A 25,294-nucleotide genomic window follows, 5' to 3' on the forward strand; every position below is an offset into this window, starting at 1 on the left:
ATATAATTTATTGTTTTAATTTAATTCAATCGTAACAAAAGTGTTCTTACAATTCGCAAATCGAGAGAACAAAAAGAAAATAATAATCAGCCCGAGAAAAAGTCTCGAAAAAGAATAATACTGATTTTTAATACCTACAAACTTTTCGCTCATATCGTTGAAGAACATTGACCGAAATTAAAACGAATAGAAATAGAATTGAGAGAAATTTAGAAAAGATAGAAAAAGAAAAAATGAGAGAAACAAAATTTTTTATATCAGTTAAAAATATACCTGGCGCAGCAGGTGGTCCCATTCCCGATCCAGAGATTTCTTCGTCCTCTCGATCGTCATCCGTTGAATCCTCGTCATCGGTATCCATTGTATCACCCTTGTTTCTCCAACCAGGTCTGTCTCCGCTTCCGGAACCATCATGAGCTTCTTCGGCAAGCGGAGTTCCTCCATCTGGTGCCAATGCCAATTGCGACTGCACTATCTGTTTTGGAAACACAATAGAAACTATGTATAAATATATATATAGACACCTATATATATATACACACCTATATATGGATCAACAGAAAATTCTCAGGTGTTATCAACGTAAATATAACAGGTCAGCGATCCAGCAAAGTCGGATTAGGTAGAAAAGAGGATTAGAAGAAAAAAAAAAAAAAAGAAATAAGTTACACGGTATACGGTTTCACTTAAAACTCGATGTTTCACGTTCGGTAAATTTATGTCGGTCGAAACATCGTTTCTAACGTTATTTTTAACGTTAATTGGATCTTTCATCTTGCCTTGTTGTTTCTATATCATATTAAATCAAGTAATTTATGTAAAGAGATAATACTATAAAAAAAAGATCGATCAAAAGTTCTAAAAAGCAAGTAGTTTTATGTTCTAAGAAAAAGAAGAAAAGAAGAAAAAGAAATTTATTGGAAAGGTGTAATTGAGTGTAAAAATCATATGCATACATATAAGAACCACTTTTGGCTCGGCTAGAAGTCGTCATTAGTCCGTTTTTAGAAACTTTTAACCCGTGACGTTACTTGGATGACGTAGAATATCGTTTCGAACTGAAGGTAATCTTGAAAAGTTTTTTCTGGAAATATTTCTATTAACGTTTTTCTTAAATCCTTATTAGGATATAATTCCTTACGAAATGAAAAGTTTCATAGAGGTAATCGACGACGACGACGACGACGACGAAGAGATCTTAAAACGTTATACTGTGATATCATCTAACACAGAGAAGAGGAAATTGAAAACGCATCTATACCATTAGTCGATCCATTTAATATTGCAATTAACAGATGACATCGGGTTATCGATCGATCGAAAATCCGTAATACAAACACGAGAACATAAGCGTCAATGATTAATTATTGAGGTTTATACGCGCGTACGCATTCGTATCTGTAAATCGATTAGACAATTAATTTGATCCGTCGTAATAACCCAAAATGCCGAAGTTAAAGAAACGTCGTACGTTGTATATTTTTATTTCTAGTCGATACTGACACCTGTCCGTTATTTGCCTGTTCACCTGTCGCGAATACGATCGAGGCTAACGACAACGGTGCCCTGGCCGATATCACCCACGCGATTTTTCGCACGTTCATCACGCACGAGCGAACCCACGCCAAATATCTTCTCGCTTTAACGTCGAGCAATCCAATGCCAAAGTCCCGCCGATCTTTATATGAATTATTCTACGTATGTATGCTCGAACGATATTTATGATCTCTGAGGCAGTTTGTCCTCTATTCACGTAATCGCAATGAACCGCGTTCGACGACATTGCTATCTGCTACATTTGCCAATAAGAACGTTCTCATTTTCAAGAAGTATTACGAATTTTCTTCAATAGCTGCAGGTATACAAAAATGTGTGTGTGTGTGTGTGTGTTAAGGGGTTACGCGTTAAGCTTGAACGGTTCAAAGAGAGGAACAAGAAAAAAAAATCGAAAATTAATTTTTTAGATCTTCGTTTAAGATCTTCGTTTTCGTCTTGTTTCCATGTAATTTTTTATCGTTGATAAAAGATTTCCGTACGACGAATTCAGAAATCGATCGTTGAATATATTTCATTAAAATCCTCGAACGATTGCAACTTTGCAAATAGTCAAAAACTTTCCGCGATTCAACTTTTCAGATATTTTCAATGTATAATATAGCATTATCGAATAAAATGAAGATTTATCTTTTTTGTAGTTTCCTGAACACATAGATATAATATGAATCCTTCAAGAATTAAAAATATTTTTTTTTCTTTTTTTTTTAACAATAAATTAAACAATAAACATTCATCCATAGAGATTAATAGAATATATCTAAAGTACACCGAAGCAAAGTGTTATCCAACATATAACAAGAACATAATCGAATTTCATGAATACGATCGTCTTTCTTACGGTGAAAACAAGGACCGTGGATTCACGCGATCATAACTCGTAATTCTAAAACTTTCGAAGGCTAAAGGGGAAAGGTGGTCATCAGAGGATCGTGAACACGGTATCAGCAAAGTCACTTTCACGGGCCGTCGATCCTGACTATACGAGTACGGTACGAAAACACAGGATGTAAGCCGCACGATTCAATCCGTGGCAAGAAGGCTGGCCAAGGCTAACCCAAGCGACAAATTACACTTTATGGACTCACCTGATTAATGTGCTTCAATTGGTCAATGAGTACGCTAGTGTGCGTTCGTATTTAATACGAGGCAAGGCTGGCCAAGAGACTAAACCAACCGACGAATTACACTTTGTGGACTCACCTGATTAATGTGCCTCAATTGGTCAATGAGTACGCTGGTGTTCGTATTGCCGTAGGAAGCCGTTGACGAAGCCGTTGTCACCGTGAATTCCGGATTGTACCTCTGTGCACTTAGACTGGAATCGACCACGGTCTTCGAGTATCTTAACACAGACAAACCAAGAGAAATTAGAACGAGTTAGATCGTTGATAGATGAGATATATATACATACATATATATGTGCATATATATCTTTATATATCTAGGTACTTGAGAAATTTATAACGAGCAAAGGTCACATCGTATCTTTGCTAAACTAGGAAACGGATTACTTTGAATTCGCGAGTAAGGTAGGTCGTGCAGAAAAATAATTAGGATAAGGGGACGGGAGAGGAGGATGAGGTCAAAAGTTCCTAAGTGATATATTTTAAGAGTCAATTACTCTTTTTCTTAGGACTTAGACATAGATCTCTTCTTTTTTCTTTTAGAATGATTTTTTTCATACGTTTTTTTCAGATTGTCAAGATACGAGCTCAAGAATTTTTTGCTCGTCCATTCTGTGAAATATAATATTGAAACAGTTCGATTTTCGTGTTTTGTGTTGTTATTACTAAAAATAAAGGAGAAAAGAAAATATTGTCGAACCTTTAAAAAACGATTCCCTATAGCAATTTTCGGAAACAATGTTTCTCGGAATGTGGTATATATATTTTTTTTGTACGAGTCGTCAAAAAAGATCCAGGCATCTTTCAATGTTAGTTCGATAAAACAACGCGTGTCGAAAGGAAAGAAGCAAGCAAGCAAGCAAGCAAGCAAGCAAGCAAGCAAGCAAGCAAGCAAGCAAGCAAGCAAGCAAGCAAGCAAGCGAGCGAGCTTCCTCCGTCTGGGTTGCTGGTATTTATGGGAATCGTAACGAAGGAGAATCGTTCGAAGAAAGACGATGCGAGAAAAGCCGTTCCGATTCATTGGCTGCTCGTTGTAATCTTCCGGACTGGTGTTGTTGGGTGTTGAGAACAAAAGAGAGTAAAACTCGGCCTGTATATTTCTCGGAACGCGTCGTCTTTAGCTTATCGTTTTCGCACTCTGATCATTCGTCGAACTCGTTCCACGCGTTTGATAAATGAAAAAAGAAATTATATAAAAAAAAAAAAAAAAGAAAAAAAAATTACTAAAAAATAAATAAAAAAGAAACAAAAAGGAAGATGAAGAAGGAAAAGAGAAAAAGAAAAGAAAAGCGAACTTTAAAAAGTCTGGAAAAAGTGCGATTTTCATCTCTCGAATCGTCGACAAAATTTCAGCTCGTAAACTAAGTACTTTCGATCCTAATCTATGTCTAGTTATTACACAATAAAACGCTTTGTAACACAAGTGTTATAACGAATAAACAATTTATCAAATTATTCAACGAGATTCGATTAATTTCTTTTTAATCTAAGTGCGAATACTCGAAATGATGGAAAGATTTAAGGAAAGTGTCTTTGTATTTTCGAAGAAATCCCGTATCTCCTCTTTTGCCGATAGTAAGAGAAGAGAGAAAGAGAGACAGAAAGAAAGAGAGAGAGAAAGGGGAAGGAGAAAGAGAGAAAGAGAGATGGCTATTTAAAGAGTAACGAGCGTATTCCCTCTCTGACGATTCTCCTATCGAGACTTTAGAATCTCCGATGCGTGCGAGCAACGAACGGCCGAGTCATTCATTAAGTCACACGGACGTGCTTTCACCGATACAATGAGAATACTGTATGTGTATAAACGTATAGGTATGTGTATGTGTGATGCTGCTGCTCTGGCTCGGTGCCTCATTTATCGTCGATTAATCAACGCGAGTTCTCAACTCCTCTTCCTCTCTCTCTCTCTCTCTTTCTCTCGTTCTCTCTCTGTTTCTCTCTTTCTGAGCGAAAAGGCGGGAAAAAAGGATCGTTGAAAAAGGAGAGAGAATATGTATGTATGTATGTATGTATGTATGCGTAGAAAGAGGAGAGGAAGGAAACTTTTGCAGTAGTATCGCGAATCTTCCTCAATGCTACCCATTCACGAGGTACGATCTTCTTCTTCTTCTTCTTCTTCGTCCTCTTCGTCTTCGTCTTCTTCGATCTTCCTCGTAAAGACCAAGAGAAATGATTCGAGAGATAAAAGACCAAAAATATCCGACTTTGATCGTTTTCTTTCACTTTATATATAAATAGGTAGTATCATCTCCTCCTTTTTTCTCCAATCACTCTTATCAGGAATAAAACTTTTATACATGCATACGTACATATGTTTCAACATGGCTGACTTATGGATAAAATAATTAAATTTATATAGACTCTAAAGGAAGCTATTTATGATTGTTCCTTAATTTTTTAATAATTGTACAAAAAAAATATATGTATGTATATATGTATGTAGATACATGTATCGATGATTGATCTATTGTTAGATTACATAAAAGAGTAATTATTTTTCTTCAAGAAATAAATACATCTATTTACAATTTTTTCCTTTTTTATTAGAGGCTGAGAGATTATTATTAGAGAAAAATAATTTTTAAATAATTCAAATTTAAATGTCGAAACATTTCTATGACTCGTATGTGTTCGAACGTCACTGTGTCTTACGTAAATTTTAATAGTTTTAATATCTGCCAAATGTTTATTAATATCTACAATATCTAACAGACACAAAAACACACAAACATACATAAATATTTCTATACTATTTATTCATAAATACTTATTAATATAAGTTTCTATAAAACGTAGTTTATATAATTTTTGATGAGTATTTAAAATGAGTATTGTAATGAAAATATTTATAAATATATTCAATTAAATTGTAGATTTTTCTTTTCTTATATTAAATGATCTCACGATAGTTGATTACGCGTGCACGCACACGCACAGCTGATGTCACGCGTCAATCGATTTTACGAGTGATGGAAGGACCCTTCGCAGACGAATTAATATTTCAATAGATAGCGAAAACACAGACGGATCTCCATGATCGTGTGCGTGTGCGTGTAAGTATAATTCATTTGTCAGATGATTGCCAGTTTATATACACACACACATACACATACACATATATGTATGTGATTGCCAGTCTTTCTCTCTCTCTCTCTCTCTCTCTCTCTATATATATATATATATATATATATATATACATATATAAGTAGAAAGGGCTGCTCAGTCTTTAGTTAACACAGAGAGAAAGAGAGAAAGAAAGATACACAGACATATACATGGAAATATTCGAACAGACAGATACAATCAATGTATTTGTTATCCGAGAAAAGATGATGCGTGCTCTTGAAGATCTTGAAAAGATAAGATCGATCCGGGAAATACCACGTGATTAATTCCATTTCATCCCTTGGGAGCTTTTGTAATTGGAAAGGGTCTTGGGAACTTTCGTTAGAACCAGGTGAAACCTTTACGAATCAAAGGATCCGTGATTCGGGAGCGTTGATTTTCGTGAGACGGAAGAACGAAGACAAATTATCTTCTTTCTTCTTAGCGATTATCATCGACCAAATGATTTTTCTTAAATACACATTTGGTATTAGCTTAATCATTTCATGAAAAAAAAAAAAAAAAAAAAAAAAAAAAAAAAAAATCTATGAAGTTCTCTAACATTTTTATATATTTATAAAAGTTTTTGTATAATTTTTTTTTACTAATTCTTTTTTATCTTTTTTTCTTTTATTTCTTTTTCTTACGAAAATGGAATTATATAAAAACGAAAAAAATGGACGCTTGTATCATTTATGTATATATATATATATATATCTCTTTGTCTCTCTCTTTTCTCGATTATCATAAAAATTCATGAAATTCTGTCATTTCCACGCTTATATACACACATTTCTTTTATTTCATTTTGTAATAAAAATTAGTCTACATATACATGCATATACACAAACAAATATATGTATAAATATATTTATATATATTAGTATGTTCTAATAAGAATATAATATATATAATCTAAAAACATATAATTCCGTAATAAAAAAATAAAAGTACGAAAGAAAAATTAGAAAGAATATTTATCATTTATTTCTCTGTCTCCTTCTCTCTCTCTCTCTCTCTCTCTCTCTCTCTCTCTCTTTATCATTTTTCACTTCTTCAACTTTTATTCAAAAAATCATAATCAAATATCCTATCATTTTTACATCTATCTTTTTACATTAACTCCAGAATTTATTTATTTATTTATTTTTTTAAATTGTAATTACAAAGATGAAGAAAATGAACGTTTACCTTACGTCTCTTTCTTTCTCCCTCTCTCCCTCTCTCCTTTTTCCCCTTTAAATTCTCTCAACGACAATAAAAAACAAATTAGAACGTTAAACGAGAAAACATCAAAGTAACAAAGCTCAAGGATCCGATCTAATATAATATATATGTGTGTATATATAGGTAAAAAACAGTGAGGGAATAATTGAGCCATTATGATTCGAGTACACGCTTGAAACAAAACATTGAACGCAAGCTTAATGCCGGTGGGATCGTTACAATGCTCACCCTAATTCTTCTCTTGGTCCAACGTTTGTTCATTCGCGAGCAACCGAGTTTCATATTGAATGGAACCGACGCACGTTCGCATTAACTATGGCATATCCCTCTCCCCTATCATTCTCTCTCTCTCTTTCTCTGTCTCTCTCTCACCCCGTCTCTAATAAAACGTCGCAAGTGGATCAAATCATTTGGTGAACCACCACCTGGTCGTAACTTTCTCTTTCTCTCTCTCTCTCTCATTCTCTCTCTTTATTTCCTCACATTTGGAGATCTAAATCGGTCGAGATTAGTCGTGTTTACTCAAAGCGGCAAGTGTACACATGAGAAACATATAAACGTTTGTTAAATCGTGATCGATAAAATGTCTAGAAAACGAGCGTTTACAGTTTTCTAACGTTTAGTCATCCCTATCGTTTAATTTAAACACCGGATTTGTATGTTTAAACTTAATCAATCGTCGAGTATGTATATTTTTTATTTTTCCTTTTCTAACGTATGTACGATAATAGTACGATGTCGGTCAAAGTTTTACGTTTTAACGTGAAAAAGTAAAACAAATGAAAAAGAAAGAAAATGATTGAGAGATACATAAGTTTAGATAATACATAGATTATTCAGTAATTGTAACAGGATATATAATTCTATTGTAATATAACAAAAATATCATACAATAGTCCAAAATATACATTATAATAGAATATGTACATATAGGGCGCGGTTCTGTAATTTCAACAGAATATATAATGTAATACATTTCGAAATATACGATAAATTTTTATGCAATATACATACGTATCGAGTTTTATTAACATATAAATAAATAAATAAATAAATAAATAAATTATTTTTCGATTAAAACGATAAGGTCTTCATACATATCACCCTGTATATTTTATTATATGAATATACATGTATGCATAACTTTAATAAATCGATCGAACACATTTTGAATCAGAAACATCGTGCGGTTTAAATTTCCCTGCTAGCTTAATAATTCATATAAAGCAATGAACTCACGCGAAAAGTTAGAACTTCGTTCTCAATTAAACGTGTCGGCAGGTATTAATTGGACGAATGGAAGCCACGAGGCAGACAATTAGCTCGAAGCGTTTCCTTTTTAGGTCGTGCGAAAATATATCGTACGAAACGATCTCTCTTTCTCTCTCTCCCTCTTCTTCTTCTTGTTTTTTTAACGTGTGACAAATTGCGTCGACGTCGTTCTGCTATCGGTAGGACCTTTGACACGGCGTAATAAAACCGGGAATATTCGGGCCATTATCGAGGATAGTAATTAAGGACACACTTTTATAATTAATCATCAACGATCTACGATAACCTAAATTTAGCCTACAAAATTAAATAAAAAAGAGATATATATATATATATATATGTATATACAAAAAAAATATTTAAAAGTAACGTTCGGTGTGTAGACAGCTTAAGAACCTACAGGGAATTATTAATCAACGTGGCTGTGAAGCAGACGATGCCGGCTTTAAGCTTCCTCCACACCGAATCTAGAAAACCATTATTTGCATTCTTTTGCTTTTCTTTCTTTCTCCTTTCTAAAATATTTTCTAAATACTAAAATACGAAATACGAAATACGAAACATTCGAACATAATTGCAGAAAAGAGAAAGAGGAGAAAAAATGTTCCCTTTGAATATAATGAGAAAAGGTTATATGATATACGAAATATTTGAATTGTCGGAAAGAAATTGTGAAAAAAAAATTTGTTCCGATAAAAAATCCAATGATTACGTATATCTCTACTTGAAAACGTTCTACGATCCATATTGAAAACGTTATGGTAGTCGGTTGCGGTTGGATAGTTATCAGGGTTCGTCTATCGATACGATGCCAGAAGTATAAATTTCCAACCGGTCATTCTATACCCGAGAAAGAGGAATCATCAGCGATACCGTTCACGATGGTTGTGTTAGAGTGGCACGAAGAAGCTCCAGAAGGTCTCTCTTACCAACCGTCTCCACCCCCAGGCCTCATCCCGAGCCACCCAACCCTACCACCTAAAGTATAGTATCTCGGGGTTGAAATCTAAATGAGATTCGATCCGAGCATAAGGAAGCCTCGAGCTTCTCCTAGCTTCGATTGAATCCTCCTCGGCCAATCAAGGGTGGGGGGAGTGAATGTTGGGGGATGTTGGGGAAAGTGAAACCATCGTCTTTCCACGACCATCTCCATCAACTATTACTACTACTACTACTACTATTATTTACTATCGATCCGAGCTAATTCAATTCGATTTTACTTTTGGTCGGTGTTCTTCCTTCCTTCCTTCCTTCCTTCCTTCCTTTCATTCATTCATTCATTCATTCATTCGTTTTATTCTGTTCTGTTCGTTCGTTCGTCCGATGCAAGTATCATTTTTTTGGGGTGGGAGAGAGGGAGTGACGAGAAGAGGCAGATAAGTGGTAGATAGGTGTTACCATCGACAGTATCCTTTTTTCTCCCTCTCTTATCCCTCCCACCGCTCTCTTCGAGATTTACGAGTCGAGTACGCTCTTTGTATGCGTCGACGCAAAAGGAAGACATTGTCGAGGGTATTTCTTGGTTGCCGAAGAACACTGACTGAACACATACATTACATTACATTACATATATATATATATATATATATATATATATATATACGTACGTATATACATATAAAGAGAACGAGAGAAGAAATATCGAGAAGGAGAGAGAGAAATGTTTTAGAGGGATGAGAAGAAATTCGCGAAAGGTGTCACCCGTTCTGCTTTTCCCTTTAGCAAAGGCGTTCCCTTTTCTTAGGGGACGTTTTCGAAAGGATCCGAGAGTTCTCTTCCCCCTCTCTTTCTCTCTCTCTTTTTCTGTCCCTCTGTCTATCTCTCTTTCAAGAGAAAATGGACGACAAGCTTTAGACAGTAAAGCTATAGAATTTCTCGAAGGAGGTGGAGTCACAGAACGATCGAAATAATTGGAAGGATGAATGAGTTATCGCGTTAAGTGGTTTTAAGGGAGGCGAGGAGGGTCGGAGTTAAGAGTGGGACGACGTTTTGTAACAAGGACACGATCGAGAGAGAAACCAATTTTCATTTAACCGCAAGAGGAATTTGCTCTACTATTTTATGTCTTACCTCCTACGTTTTATATATTATTATTATTATTACCATCTTATGAGCGAATCTCTTAATTTTATATTCAAATTTCTGATCTAGCTGGATCATTATCGACCCACGTCGACCATTACGTTTATGAAGACACGTCGATACGGTATAGCTTATATGCATGTATGGAAAAATGAAAAAAGGAAACGAAAGTAGACAAATATGAGGAATAAAATGATTTCAATATTTTATTCTTCATTATACGAGTAAACAACACAATTTTTTAATCTTCCAATTGTCCTTTTTTTTCCTTTCCTTCTTTCTTTTTCGTCATATACGTATCAATATACATTTTGCATAGCTTTGTTAGAGTAAACAAATATGTCTCGTGAAGGGTTACAGGGACAAAAAAACAAACGTTTCTAGGTCAGATATTTAAGATCAATTACATTTCTGAGCTTTCTTTTTTTTCTTATTGTCTTTTCTTTTTTCAGAGATTGCGAAACTAAACAAGCCTTAAGGGAAACTTTTTTGTCCTTCCCTTATTCTACGCGTATTAAAACAATGTAATAAATTTTCTATTACGACGACAACGGCCAACCAATTCATCCGAGAAAATTAAAAAGACACACGGACGAAAAAGACAGTAAAAAAAAAAAAAAAAAAAAAAGAGGAAAAAAAAGAAAACGGAGGAAAAAAGAGACAAAAATTAGGGAAAAAAAGAAAAGAGGAAACAAGAGGGGTAAAAAAAGAGGAAAGATAAAGAACTATTCCATTTAGACCATTTTCTCGAAGCTTTATAAATTGTATAATGATTCTCCCGGTTTTCTTTTTATTTGTTCCTTTTTTTTCTTCCCCTAATGTAAGCGAATCGTTTGGTATATACATATACGAAGTAAAGAATGCTGAGCGTTCGTGGTGGACCGGACCGAGGGCTCAGTGTTTGGATTTATGGTAGGTACGAATTCGAGACTGCAGCCACTTTTTCTAAGGGAAGAAAGTTGTTGTGAACTTGGGGAAGGACTGAGGAGAAGCATGAGAGGGGGAGAGGGTTTGGTGGATGGGTGGCTGGTTTATGCTATAGAAGGAGAAGAGGGAGAGGGTGCGAGAACAACGGGAGCGGAATCGTGAAATACTGTTTCTAGAGTGTTACGTTCTATTCCACGGCCTGCCAAAGAAATATATTATGGTTGTAGTGATTTATTGCATTTCTTCCTTTCCTCTTTTTCGAACGTCAGGGTTGTATCCCCACTCTCTCCTTTTCCCCCCTTTGTGTCATTCGAATTTCCAACGAAAAATTTTTCATTATCGTTCACTTTCTTATTCATCGTAATAATATAAACGAAATGCGAACTATATGTAAGAGACGATGTTTAATTCATTATTGACGTTTTATATTGAAATTTTTATGTCTCAAGTCAAAAAGAATAATTTCGTGTTTCACAAAAATAACAATATCCGATTGACACGGATAAATATTGTATTACATTTGTTGAAATTTAATAATATTGGAAAAAAAAAGAACGAAGAAAATATTTTCTTTTTTCGAATATATGGATGTTCTTCAATTTCGAAAAATTGGATTTTTTTGTTGTTAAAAATAAATTATTTATTATAGAGAAATAATTATTTTTCACGTAATTTTTATAATTTTAAAAATATCATCTCCGACAAAATAAATATATATATATATATATATGTATTTTAATATCTTAAATGATTTATGACATACATACACATAATACACACACGCATATATATACAATATATATGTACTTATGTGATATTATTTTAATTTCGAAAATTGAAGAGTTTAACTTCAGAACACGCGAGGTATCGTTAACAATTTTTCTTTTTCTTTTCCGTTATAAATAAACTCGAAACAAATTAGTTGTTTGATGATACGGTATTTTTACAATGCGTATCGTTGTAAGTATGAATCTCAATATTACGATGAGAGAGAACGTGACGGTATTGGGAACAGTGCTGTAACAGAAGCGAGGTATTTGGGTGGGGAGAAAGGATCGTTATCTGTTATGCGTTCTCCTTTATTTGCAATTTAGTAATCATGGAAAATTGGCCGTACCACGGCGGCCAGTGTTCGTTGTAATGACATTTATTGAATGTAAGTCGGTAATCGAGGTTCAAAGAAGCGCTCGAAGGTTCTCTTCCCCCATCCCACCCCTCCTCCCCTCTCCACCCCCCTTTTATACCCCTATTACCTTCTCTTATACACCCAAAGACAATTATATAGAAATATTTTGTCAATAAAACGAAGAGAACATTTCAATAGACACGCAAAATTGCATTTGGGTGAAATTAAAAAATTTCTTTTTATTAAACTTTTAATTTTATTAAAGCATAATCGTAATAAACTAGAAAGTCTCGAAATGTAATAAATATTCAAAAATCATCTAATAATAAGTTTTAATCCAACTCCGTAGAATAGAACGAACATATTTTTTATTTATATGTTCATTATTTTAATTTTAATTAGGGGCAAGTATTTTGTAAAATAAATGATCGGTATATACGAATATTTTCCTAAATGGTAGTTATAATGAAATAGCAGTACGTAATATAAGTTATCAGTATAAATAATTAAGTGTCAGGATTGCGTCTGGGTTTATTATAAATTATGAGCATAATATATTTATATAAAATACCGACGGTTTTTGTATTTAATCGATAGATATACCAACAATTTTTATTAAGTAATAAAATAATATTTAATTATAAATACTGATCATTCATTTATATAAAATATTGACAAATTATTATATTTACAAATATTTGAATTAAGATATTGACAGTTTTCGTATTTAATAAATGAAATGTCGAAATGCTTATATTACTTAATGATATTTTGCTATAAATACTAATTACTTATTTAAGATAAGAGAAATGATTTAAAACGTTTAAAAATATTGACCGAACAAATAAAACCATTTTTTTAATCATCTTTGCGCGTCTTACGATAGAAAAAGAGAGAGAGAGGGAGAGAGAGAGAGAGAGAGAGAGAGTTCTCCACCATTTTGTGACAATATGCCTATCTCCTTTATAATCGTGAATTATAGATTAGAAGGTTACGTGACGAATATAAAAAGTCACGTAATACTACATTGCATTTTGTGTGTATATATACATACAATATATATATATATATATATATATATATATATATATATATTATAGTGAGACGAGATAAGAAATCATAGGAAGTACGAGAATGAAATTCCAAAGCAGAGGTAAGAACAAGTGGAAACTACGTTGGAAATATTAAATGACAGGGTAGACAGGGAAGAGGATGTATGCGAATGATATTACGTGAAGGTAAAAAAAAAATGTACAAGAGGAGAAGGTTAGTAGTGGAAGGAAAAGCCAGTAGGATGGGAGGGAGCGGAAGAATAGTAGGAGGAGGAGGAGGAGGAGGGTAGAGGATAAGATACAAGCGGAATATTAACGAAAAGAAACGCGTTCGGGGAACGTTTTTCAAGAAGTTAGTTTGAGTGAGTTCGAGAAACGGAATGTATTAATCAAAGGAAGGATTTATTAATTAAGTGAATGTAGAGAGTGTGTATGTGTATGTGTGTGTGTGAGAGGGAGAGAGAGAGAGAAACGAGAAAGAAGGAAAAAGAAAAAAAGAAAAAATATTAAGCTATATCTCTCGGTGATATCTCTCTTCCGCATGCATACATCTGCCGGTTCGTAAGGTCAAACGAATACTAATTTGTGCTAACGTTCCGCACAAATTGTTCGAATCAAAGACCACGATCGATCGTGAAACGATATGGCGCCAACGACGATTATTATCGATAATCGATGCGTTACGATGGCTTCGCCGACGGAGTCGAAAGAAAAAATATTAACTTCTCTGTTTAACGAGAAGAAAAAAGGAACAAAAGGGAAAGAAAAGAGATTTAAAAAGAAATGGAAAACATTCGTCAATTCCTTTATATCTCGATCTTTCTCTCTATCTTTCTCTTTCTCTTTTTTTTATTCTTCCTTTTTGCATTTCCAACTTATAACAGTATAATTTAAAAGTGATACACAGGAAAGCGCGAAATGAGAAGTGTTTTAATTACCTACTGAATTTAAATAAAAAAAGAAAAAAAGACAAAGAAGAAAATGAGTCGAGTATTGTAATACTTGCTATTTTGCCGTGTACTATGATATTTTTACGTAAAGAACATACGTAAAGAGAAAAAAAAAAGAAGCAAAAGAAGAAGAAGAAAGAAAGATAAAAAAAAAAAAGAAAAATACAGGAATAATTATAATCGCTCAGAGATATAAAAAGTCTAATATATTTTAAACTACAATTATAATAACACCGAACATAATTTATACAATATTTACGTAATATCGTGAGCGAACGGAGAAGATTTTTGAGCGATGGAAAAATTAAAAATAAGATTTAAAAGATGCATAAGGTTATACACACGTATACACACAAGCACGCAGAGAGGGTCATTAAAAACGAAATCATCTTATAAATTTATATTAGTACATCACACGCGTCACATGTGACACATATTTAATTAGGTGACCCCGTTTCCTTTCTATGCCAACCTTTTCGATTGTTGTGAGCGAACGTAAGTATATATATATATATATATATATATATATATATACATACACACACACACACACACATTAGACACATGCATATATATATATATATATACATAGTACAGCGTAATATAAGTAAGTAAATTGGTGTCTAGCAAATGCCGGATGATAGTTTGCACGCGTGTGCCTGCACGCGTGTGTATGTGCACATATATATATATATATATATGTATGTGTGTGTGTGTGTGTCTGGTCTGTTTGCGAAGTGGGAGAAGAGGTCGAACGTAGCCCGTGGGACGCCAAGCCGCCAAAGAGTCTGGCAAGAAGAGGAAATGGGCGCCACGACGTCGCACCGATCCGGCTACGCGAATGTAGCCAAATGCTTCGCCTCTCGGAAGATACGAGGTCACGATGTCGCAACGAGAGAGAGAAAGAAAGAGAGATAGAGACACCTACACACACCCGCACACACATTTCTTCTCTGTTCTAACAGTATCACTCGCTCTACTTATATGTATATATTCTTTTAAGTACATAATACGTACGTATGTATCTATGTAGATATGTGTGTTATATACGACGTCTTTGCATTGAAAGAATTAATTATTCGAATTCGTGACCGTAAAAGATGTATCGCTCTGTTAAAAAAATACAAAATGGCGAGCACGATGACGTTATTTCTCTCCTCTTTTTTCTGTTTTTCTTTCTCTTTTCCTCTCTCTCTCTCTCTCTCTCTCTCTTCCTCTCTTTTTCTGTCTCTTTCTGACACAGACACATTTCGATTTTCATCCTCGTTATACTTCTCTCTCTGTCTCTCTCTCTCAGTCTTATTTTTATATACTCGCACGAACATCATATAGAGCGAGCTAGCTGACTTTATTTATACTTCTCTACGATATTTAACTTCGACTCCTGAGTCACATCCGATATATCGTTGCTAAATGTTTCTTCTTTCCTTCTTTCTTTTTTTTCTTTGTTCCTTTTCTTCCTTTCATTTTGTGTTCCTTGCTGCTCTACGTTTCGAACGTTTGCTTAAAATATTTGATGTGAAAAAAAGACTAAGAAATGTCGCTAAAGATCCTTTAGATAGGATCGGAGATAGTAACGGAGTGAAAAATGAGTCTGTTGTGTGTGTGTGTGTGTGTGTACGTGGGAGGAGAAGAGAAATGTTGCGTAATTAAGAATAATTAGGGAAAACGTCGAAATATATCGGAAGTAAATATCGGAATGAGTGTAGCTTTGAAAACTTTAGAGAGTTTTTATTGGTGATTTATCTACGTGCGGCAAGTTTTCAACAAGTTTAACAGGAACAAGATGAAATTGCGACACGCGAAAGTCGGTCGTAGCCAACCGGGGATGGTTGCTTTCTATCGTGAAAAACTAAAAAACTTTCGATATAAAGCCTGGGCTCAACCGACCTATAACGATTAATTCCAACTTCTTCCTTCTGTTTCAAACTCTTCCTCTTTCTTTCTCCAACACACAGATTTTCTCCTTCTTCCATGGTTTTTCTTGTAAAACAAGAAAAATAAACATTCGTGAAATAAGCTCGTCATATCGTGCTACCATCGCAGAAAATAATTTAATCCATGATAGATTTTATTTCGAACGAACTATCTACGTACTAACATTTGTGCTCACTTGTACGTTAAACGGCGGCTATGATTTCGACTGTGATTGTGGATTTCCAAGTGATTTTAAAAGGTCGCATATTAGCTTTCTTCTTTTTCAACCCCCCTCGAGACATTTCAAACTAAATTTTGTGTGGTGTTTCCTTTTTTTTCTTGTCTTTTCTTTTTTTTATTCAGATTGCGAAACTACGAGCGTGGATTTTAAAAATCAGAATTACTCTTTTTTCCCCGAGACTTTTTTAGAGTAATTTTTATTACTTTTTTCTTCTCTTCCTTCCTTTTTTTTTTAGATTGTTCAACCACAAGCCTAGATTCTAAAAATTATAATTACTCTCCTTTTCGAGACTTCTCAGGCTAATTTCTTTTTGCTCTTTTTTTCTTTTTGTTCTTCTTTCTCCGGATCGTAAAATTACAAGCTTAGATTAAAAAAAAAAAAAAAAAAAAAAAAAAAAATTAGTCTTTCGAAATTTTTTAATTTCACTTTGTTTTTTTTTCTTCTTTTTAAATGACAGAACTCTAAAGTCCTTAGGAACTTTTGGTTTATACAGGAACTTCTGGCTATTACTCTATGCACATGTATGTCGTATATTCTTTGTTATACTTTTTTTTTTCCACTGCGAGAGTTCTCAGGCTTTTGTTCTCGTCTACGTTTTAACATGCATCGTTTTGATCTACGAATTTTGCATCCAACGCGTGTACTACGTCACTGAACTCTCTTTTTCGTCGATAATATATATACACATATACATACACGTATCGTTTTCTTTCTCTCTCTCTCTCTCTCTCTCTCTCTCTCTCTCTCTCTCTCTCTCTCTCTCTCTCTTTCAGTTTTTTTTTCTTTTTAATTTATAATCTCCATATTCGAGGTTGTTATACCCGTGCGTTCATAAATACAACATATTTGCACGCTTTTGATATTGAAATAATGGTCTCTCGACTAGCGGTACTCTTTCTCTTTGTATTTACGATGAAACGTTAACGGACGAAGTTAATTGACGAATTGTATAAAACTTTCTTTTTCATCGGTTGATTGGTAAATATTTAGAGAGAAAAAAAAAGGAAATTATGGTAATATAGTCATAACTATATAATTGTAAACTATTCGTTAACCTTCTGCAAGAATACAATTTTTCTTTAGTCTATAAAAATTTAAATTATCGTATATATAAGTATATATACGATAATTATATATAGTATATAACTTATATAGTATAATTTGTGTTAAAGAATAATTATTATATTATTTAAAATTATATTCTACATTTTTTTGTATTATACAAAATTAGTATAAAAATTATTATACTTTAGATTTATAGATTTAAGATAGTTGAAATAGACTTTAAAGTTTAGACATTACAAATGGTTGAGAATATAATTTACGATTACATAGAGCATAGAGTATATTCTTTTCTCTCTCCTTCTTTTTTTTCTTTTTTTAAATTCTACACACGTTTAGGATCAGCTGTCATTATATTGAATCGACGACGTCTGTGGCTAATATAAAGAAACGGACGATCGAACGACAAAATGAATATGTATAAAAAAGATAGGTGTGTATACAGTTATGTATAGATAAATATATGTATATACACGTGCATCTTGCAACAACGTTCCTCTCGATTGTCGACCAATATGTATTTCTCTCTCATTATTAATTCCCTGCATTTTCCTTGCAACCGTTCACGTTCGGTTCTTACGACAATGATGATGACTATAATTTCGTTGACATAATAATATCGCACCTGCGCGACGACGAACGTGAAACACAATGAAATAAGTGAGGAGAAACGTATTTAGATCATGAACAATTTTCAGGTTATTGTTTATAAATGTTTATAAACGTTTATAGCGCGTGTAGTTGATTGTGCTTATGTTTCTATAGTCCGTGTATTGTATATATTTATTAGATACATTATATATGCTTAATAAAAAAGATTAGTAGAGAGAGAGAGAGAGAGAGAGAGAGAGAGAGAGAGAGAGAGAGAGAGAGAGAGAGAGAGAGAGAGAAAATATCAATTTTGTTGAAAAATAAAAAGAATTAGATATGTATATCAATTATTTTCGCGAGTAAATAGATATGAAAAAAAGAATATCAAATCAACTATTGAAGCATCAAACAAATTATTAAAATAATATAGTGCAAAGAATTAATTAAACAAAAAAAAAAATAAAAAAATAAAATAAAATATAAAACGATATTACGATATTTAATATTTGATAAGAAAGAGAGAATAGAAAAATTTCTAAAAAATTTCTAAAAAAATTTTTGAAAAGTTTTTACTCACTCTCCAACTCGTTCACCGTTCCAGCAATGTTTATCGGGATGTTCCTCGCATATAGTATCAGCTAGGGTGCCATAGAAGGTGCGAGATCTGGCCACGCTGGCCAAGAAATTTCCCAATTGGGTGTGCAACTTGGTGGGAAGTGTTCTGTGCGTGGTAGATGACGATGACGGTGGCGGTGCAGCTGCATGCATCTCAAGACTGGCCTCCGATGACCTTTCAACCGTATCTTCGGTTATTCCACTGATTTCAGACGATGGCGATTCGACGTCCGAACGACCGCACAATTTCCGTACCTGTAAAAATAAAATAACTTTTTTGAGTTAAAAAAGAAAAGAAAAAAGATATAATATAATATTAATTAATTATTTTCAAAAATGATTAAATATATTTAAATTTCATTTGAAGCTTCAATAATAGTCGTATAAGAAGTTGATAGAAATTTTGATGAATCAATCAATTAAAACGAAGATTCTTAAAGAACTTTTTGATTCTTATGCATCTTTTAATAAATTATAATATTTATAATTTGTTAGAATTTTTCTTTGGTATTTATGTATCTAATATTTGATATTTTATATATATATATATATGCATATGAAATATTTATATACAAACTATATCTACATTGAAATTATTTTCGACATATTATATTTATATATATCTTTTTTGTCATATATAATAAATGTAATACAAATATAATCTGTCATATATAGTAAACATATATATGTATATATACACATAACAAACGTATATATACATAAACACATATAATAGACAAAAATGAAAACAAAATCAAAAATTTTAAGTTCGACTTAACATTTCACGAGGAGGCTCGATTATTTAAATAATGTTAGTATAAACGCTTGCGCGTGTGTGTATATACGAGGATTCTTGCAACTTTAGCATTATGAAGTTTAAATAGAAGAATTAAAGAAAGAAAAGTTGAACGTAAAACCGTTCTGAGGGGGCATATGGAGTAATTAAGATGATACGCGTGGGCGTGTAAATGCCGTTCCTCGTCTTTCTTCATCTTTCTATTTATCTCTCTTTCTCTCCTGTTCTGTCATAGTACTCGCTTTTCGTTTAACCTTCGGCTCTCGAGGGAGGACGAATAAGGAGGAGACGGATTATACCCTTGACCCGTTCTCCTCTATGAATAAACGGACGACTACAACGATAATATAAGCTGGTTCCGCCTCCGTGTCTCTCGAACTACGCAAGATTAGAAGATTATCTTTTAATTGGTAGAACGTATGATATTACGACGACATACGTATTTTCAAACACATATATACGTATAGAAAGAGAGAGAGAGAGAGAGAGAGAGAGAGAGAGAGAGAGAGAGAGAGAGAGGGAGAGACAAATATATACATGTATACTAGACGGGCCAGAAATCCCAAAAGTAATTTTAAAAATTTAATAAACGAATAAAAGATATCTATACTCTTTTAAAACTCTTTAAACTTGTATACATCGTCTTATAATATTACGATCTGAATAAAAAATAAAATATACAAAAATAAAAAAAGAACAATTATTTTAAAAAGTCTCATTAAAGTATAATATAATCGGATTTGTAAAAATAACTCTTGAGAAAACTTTCGGGTCTCAGCTAGAGACTTATCGAAACGTTTAAGAACTTTTGTCGCATCCTGTAGATAGTTGTATATATATATATATATATATATATATATATATATATATATATATAGTTATTACATATGTATACGTTCCTACCGATTTCGACAGTCTCTTTCGCATCTTAATGGCTAATAACGAATATTCTCTCTCTTTCAACGTTTGCATACGCCCAGTGAGATTTCCGTTATCAATTTCGCAGCCTTAGCCTCCGCTTACGAGCGGTTAAACTCGCTTCGGTCAAAAGCGATTAGGAAGCTGAAACTCAAATTACGTTTTAACAAGCTTGTATCTCTGTCTATCCTCTCTAACCTCTCTAACTATCTCACTCATTCGCACGTTTCTCTCTCTCTTTCTCTCTTTCTCTCTCTCTCTCTCTCTCTCTCTCTCTCTCTCTCATTCTCTCTCTCTCTATTTCAAAGCTTCCATTCGCGAAGCAAAACGCTGAGTATATTAGAGTCATTAAAAGAAAAAAAAAAAAAAAAGGAAAAAGAAAAAAAAAAAGGAAAAAGTTTATAACGAGTTAATTTAAAGTATAACGAATTACTTTGTCTTAAACCAAGGGAGATAATTAATTACATATAATTTTTTTTTAATTTTTGTCTTCTTATTTTTTTTTTTCTTTCTTACGGTCGTTTCTATTACGTCGAAATATTCTCTATTCGTAATACGTAAACGCTTTGACGGACGTTTTATTATAAAAGTGTGACCATCGTGACCATTTTCGAGCGTGAATGACGTGTCCTTCTTCTGCTTCTTTTTTTTTTTTAGTTCCCTTTTTTGTTTCTCTCTCCTCCTTCCCCGAATCAATTTATCGTGGGCGATTTTTTTTTCTAAAGCCGATGGACGATTAACACGTGAGAAACATTCTTGATTTATTATCGCTACTTTGTTCTCATCTTGGTAAACATTTAAAAAATGTCACTTTAATCTTTCGCGATTTTTTAATTTCTCACCCTTGACAGCTTATACAATAACAACAAAACAATAAATAAATAAATAAACACAATTGCGTAACGTGGAAATTACGTATTGCAAACATCAACCTTGGAATATGTGAACTAACGATTAATTGTATTTGTAAAATAAATAAATGAATGAACGAACGAACGAACGAATGAATGAATAAAATAAAATTGAAGCAATACATAGGTATATATGTATGTATGTTTGTGCGCGTATATCTAATTATGTGACTTTTGGGATTCAGATGGTTTAATTTCATTTGTAAATATTTATCAAGTAAATACATACGTGTATCGATGCATTGTCGATCGAAGGGGATTTATAGAGAGAAACTAACGACCGAAATTGACGCCTATTTTCCATAGAAGTCAATATTGAAATGTTCGCGATTCGAGTAAATACAGGATTAACCAAAAGTTGCTAGGTTATTTCGAAAAATCGATTATTCTATCCTCGATGATTTTAATCCATTGATTGGTTTTTCTTTTATTTATTAAATTATAAAACTATAAGCTTGGCTTGTGAGCCTAATAATTCGCGAAACTTAAGAAGATCGTCGAAAGATTCTCGAGTAATTGAAATTTAAAATCCTTTAGGAACTTTCGTAGCTTCCTCAAATCCTCGATCTAATAACTTTTTCGTCGCATAATCTTATTTACTTGATACTACTTTGAATAGATATGCATATGTAAGTACTTGTATACTTCTTGACAAAAAAAGAAAAAGGAAAAAAAAAAAAAGAAAAAGATTCAAATATTTTTATGAGATTGAAAAAAGGATCTATTGCGATACGTCGTCTTCGATAAATAATTCAAAATGTCGATGATCTTTCAAAAAAATCGTTTGAACGTGATCGACCATTTAGGTCGTTAAAAGTCGTCATTCTAAATCAAATTAATCATTTAAACGTCAATAATATGTCGCGAATTTTTGTAAAAACATGAAAACATAAATGGAGATATAACGATCTATGAAACTCATATATATATATATATATTCTTTTTGTTATTTTTCTCTCTTTTTCTTTTTTGATACTCGATAAAAAATTGTTGCTGAAAATGTCAGAAAAAAATAAATCCATGATATTATGCTATAGCGAGTGTATTTGCACTTTCAGTTTAGGATGAGTCTCATCTATCGACAACGTAATATCGTGAAATTGCTACCGTGTTATCCGGACGTGGCTCGCGACAAGGCCTATTATCGAGATAATAACGAGAGGGTGCTTCTTTCTCTTTCTCTCTCCATATCTCTCTGTATCTCTCTTTATCTCTCTCACTCTCTCTTTCGCTCCCTCTTATCGGGCGCATGAATCTCTCGAGCCGTCTACGTCCACGAGGAGAGAAAGTAAAATCGCGAATTCAAGGTGGGGTAGCGCGAGAGGGGGAGGGGTTATAGCTTTCACGGTCATGTAGGAGGGCGAAGAGTATAGAACGAGAGACAGAGACAGAGACAGAGACAGAGACAGAGAATGAGTAAGGGTGTATGTGTATATTATGTGTGTGTATATGTAAAAGAGACAGAGAAAGAGAGAGAATAGGATCGATATACGTAGACGAATCGTGTGGTATCTCTCTCTCTCTCTCTCTCTGTTTCTCTTTTTCTCTCTTTATTTTTTCGCAAAACAAAACATACGCACCCACCCATGCACCCACGCACGTACGCACGCACGCACGTATGCACGCACGTACGTACATATAAATCGTGAAAAAAAAAGAGAGAGAGAGGGAGGAAAAAAATAAAGTAAAAAAGAAAAAAAAAAGAAAGAAAGACCAAAAAAAAAAAGAGAAAAAAAAGATTGGAGAACTTACAAGGGGTTAACCCACCGGCGATGTGAGTCTAGTGTCGATGTCTCGAGATAGCACGATATCGATAACTATCGATGGGGGTGAACGAGTTCGAGGGGTGACTCGATTTCACCTTTTCCCCTTATTCGTTTATTAACGGCTGGATATCGAAAGGAAATCTTATGTCTCGAGTAATACGAGAAGAGTGTTCCTTTTCTTTTTTTCCTCTTTTTTTTTCTTTCTTTTCTATTTCTTTTTCTTTTCTTCTTTTTGTTTTTTTTGATTTTAGTTTTGCCACCCAACATTCTCTCTCTCTCTCTCTCTCTCTCTCTCTCGTTTTCTAGCTCTTTTTATCCTTCTCTGGTTTTTCTTTTCTTTTTTTTTTTATTCTCGACAGGTGAGTCATCGAGAAACGGAAATATCGCGTCGGTGGTCGTGTCGATTCAGCGAAAAGACCGAACTTCCTTCTTCGATCTCCACGATATAACGCAGACGAACCTTTGTATAGTTCTTTTATCGAGAATATAAAAAATTTTTATCTGAGATTTGTTCACTAGATATTACAACCGTTTATATTTTAAAATATGACCAGTTGAGAACAACACCGGTATAGATAAAAAAAATAAAAGTTGTTAAGTGATATAAAAAAGATCGTTTGTTCCTCTTCTTTTCGAGACTTTTAAAGCTAATGTTTTTTTTTCAGATTGTAAAAAAACATCCCTATATAATTACACAAGTTTAGAATTTAAAAAAAGAGAGAAAAAAAAGGAAAATTAAATCGAAAAACGTCACGAGAAAGAGAGTAATATAATAGATATTTAATAATCTTCGTGAGAACTTTGGGCCCACCCTCTGCATAATGTAATATTCGTTCGCTCGTTTTTTTTCTCCTTTTTCCTATGGAACAAATTTATATAGAAATATATATAAAACTTTCCAACGTCGTTCGCATGATCGATCAATTTAACATATCCGATAATTCCTTAACAATCTTTAAAACGTTTACAACGATTCGATAAAAATGTCTGAATCGTGATCTGGCAATCTGTTTCCCTTATTTTCTTTTTTTTTTTTTTTTATTTTCATTTTTCCCCTTTGCGGTGAGACAAGAAACGAGGGTACGACGAATGAGGAAAAATCCACGGATTATTACGAGGGACGTGACGCGAAGGGAAAAGATTTTCATGTACAATTCCTTCGAAAAATACACATATATCATGGAGTTGTTGGAGGTAAACGAAAGCAGAAAAGAAAAAGACAGACAGACAGAGAGAGAGAGAGAGAGAGAGAGAGAGAGAGAGAGAGAGAGAGAGAGAAAGAGGAACATACTCGACGCATTTTACGCTTGCTCAAATTCCTCGTGTCAAGCGGATTAAAGTTGGAATTTGAAGGATTCGTATGGCATGACGTGCCAGGCGTTTATTAAGATCGCAGATAATACGAAATACTTTCTCTTGAGTGTACCGATGGATGCCAACGCATAATATGTCTACTCTCTCTCTCTCTCTCTCTCTTTGTTTTTCTCTCTCTTTCTCTCAAGGGTATCGTCGTCTCGTTTGCGAAACGAAAAGACAACTTTATTTTACGAGAAAACCATCCTTCCCTTGCATCTTCTCCTCTTTTTCCCCTCACCTCTCACAATGCACCCTTCTTCCTCCATTTTACTTCTCTCGTTTACGAGACTACGTCTCGAAGAACACGGAATAAGAAAATCTTTCTTACGAGATTCTCGAATGTTTTCGTACAAACTGATTTTTATCATAATAAGATTTTCATCGTAATTTTGTAAATATTTTTAATAGTACGTTGATCTAATATTTAATTTATAATAATTACGTTCCGGATCCTTTTTCTTCAAGATGTTTTCTAAGTTCGTTTATTTATTTTATATGTATGTATTTCTTGGAAAAAAGTTGTTTACTTTATTAGTAGGTTTTCGAAAGAGTTTTCAATGAATGATATTGTGTCAAAATAAATATCATTATCGATATCGTATAATATTTTTTACTAAGAGTTCTTCTTTTAAAATCGATCAACTAGGTATTTGTATTTACGTTATATAAAAAAAAAATAGAGAAAGAGAGAGAGAGAGA

The 25,294-nt window shown here is 33.4% G+C and overlaps 1 protein-coding gene and 1 long non-coding RNA gene across 2 annotated transcripts in view; one reads left to right on the forward strand and one right to left on the reverse strand.

Annotated features, from left to right (window-relative positions):
* The window catches only part of LOC122628429 (division abnormally delayed protein), a 104,361-nt gene that overhangs the window by 3,827 nt on the left and 75,240 nt on the right, over nucleotides 1–25,294 (reverse strand). The window contains exons 5-7 of the mRNA XM_043810731.1: nucleotides 18,811–19,103; nucleotides 2,758–2,899; nucleotides 274–475 (exon numbers count right to left, since the gene is read on the reverse strand). Coding sequence (XP_043666666.1) covers nucleotides 274–475; nucleotides 2,758–2,899; nucleotides 18,811–19,103 — 637 coding nt within the window. The remainder of the gene's footprint in view (nucleotides 1–273; nucleotides 476–2,757; nucleotides 2,900–18,810; nucleotides 19,104–25,294) is intronic.
* LOC122628438 lies at nucleotides 2,899–3,370 on the forward strand. The gene is made up of 2 exons (XR_006327046.1): nucleotides 2,899–3,086; nucleotides 3,253–3,370. It is a non-coding gene; the product is annotated as an uncharacterized LOC122628438 (long non-coding RNA).

The sequence above is a fragment of the Vespula pensylvanica genome, chromosome 4 (assembly GCF_014466175.1).
Source record: "Vespula pensylvanica isolate Volc-1 chromosome 4, ASM1446617v1, whole genome shotgun sequence".
NCBI lineage: Eukaryota > Metazoa > Arthropoda > Insecta > Hymenoptera > Vespidae > Vespula > Vespula pensylvanica.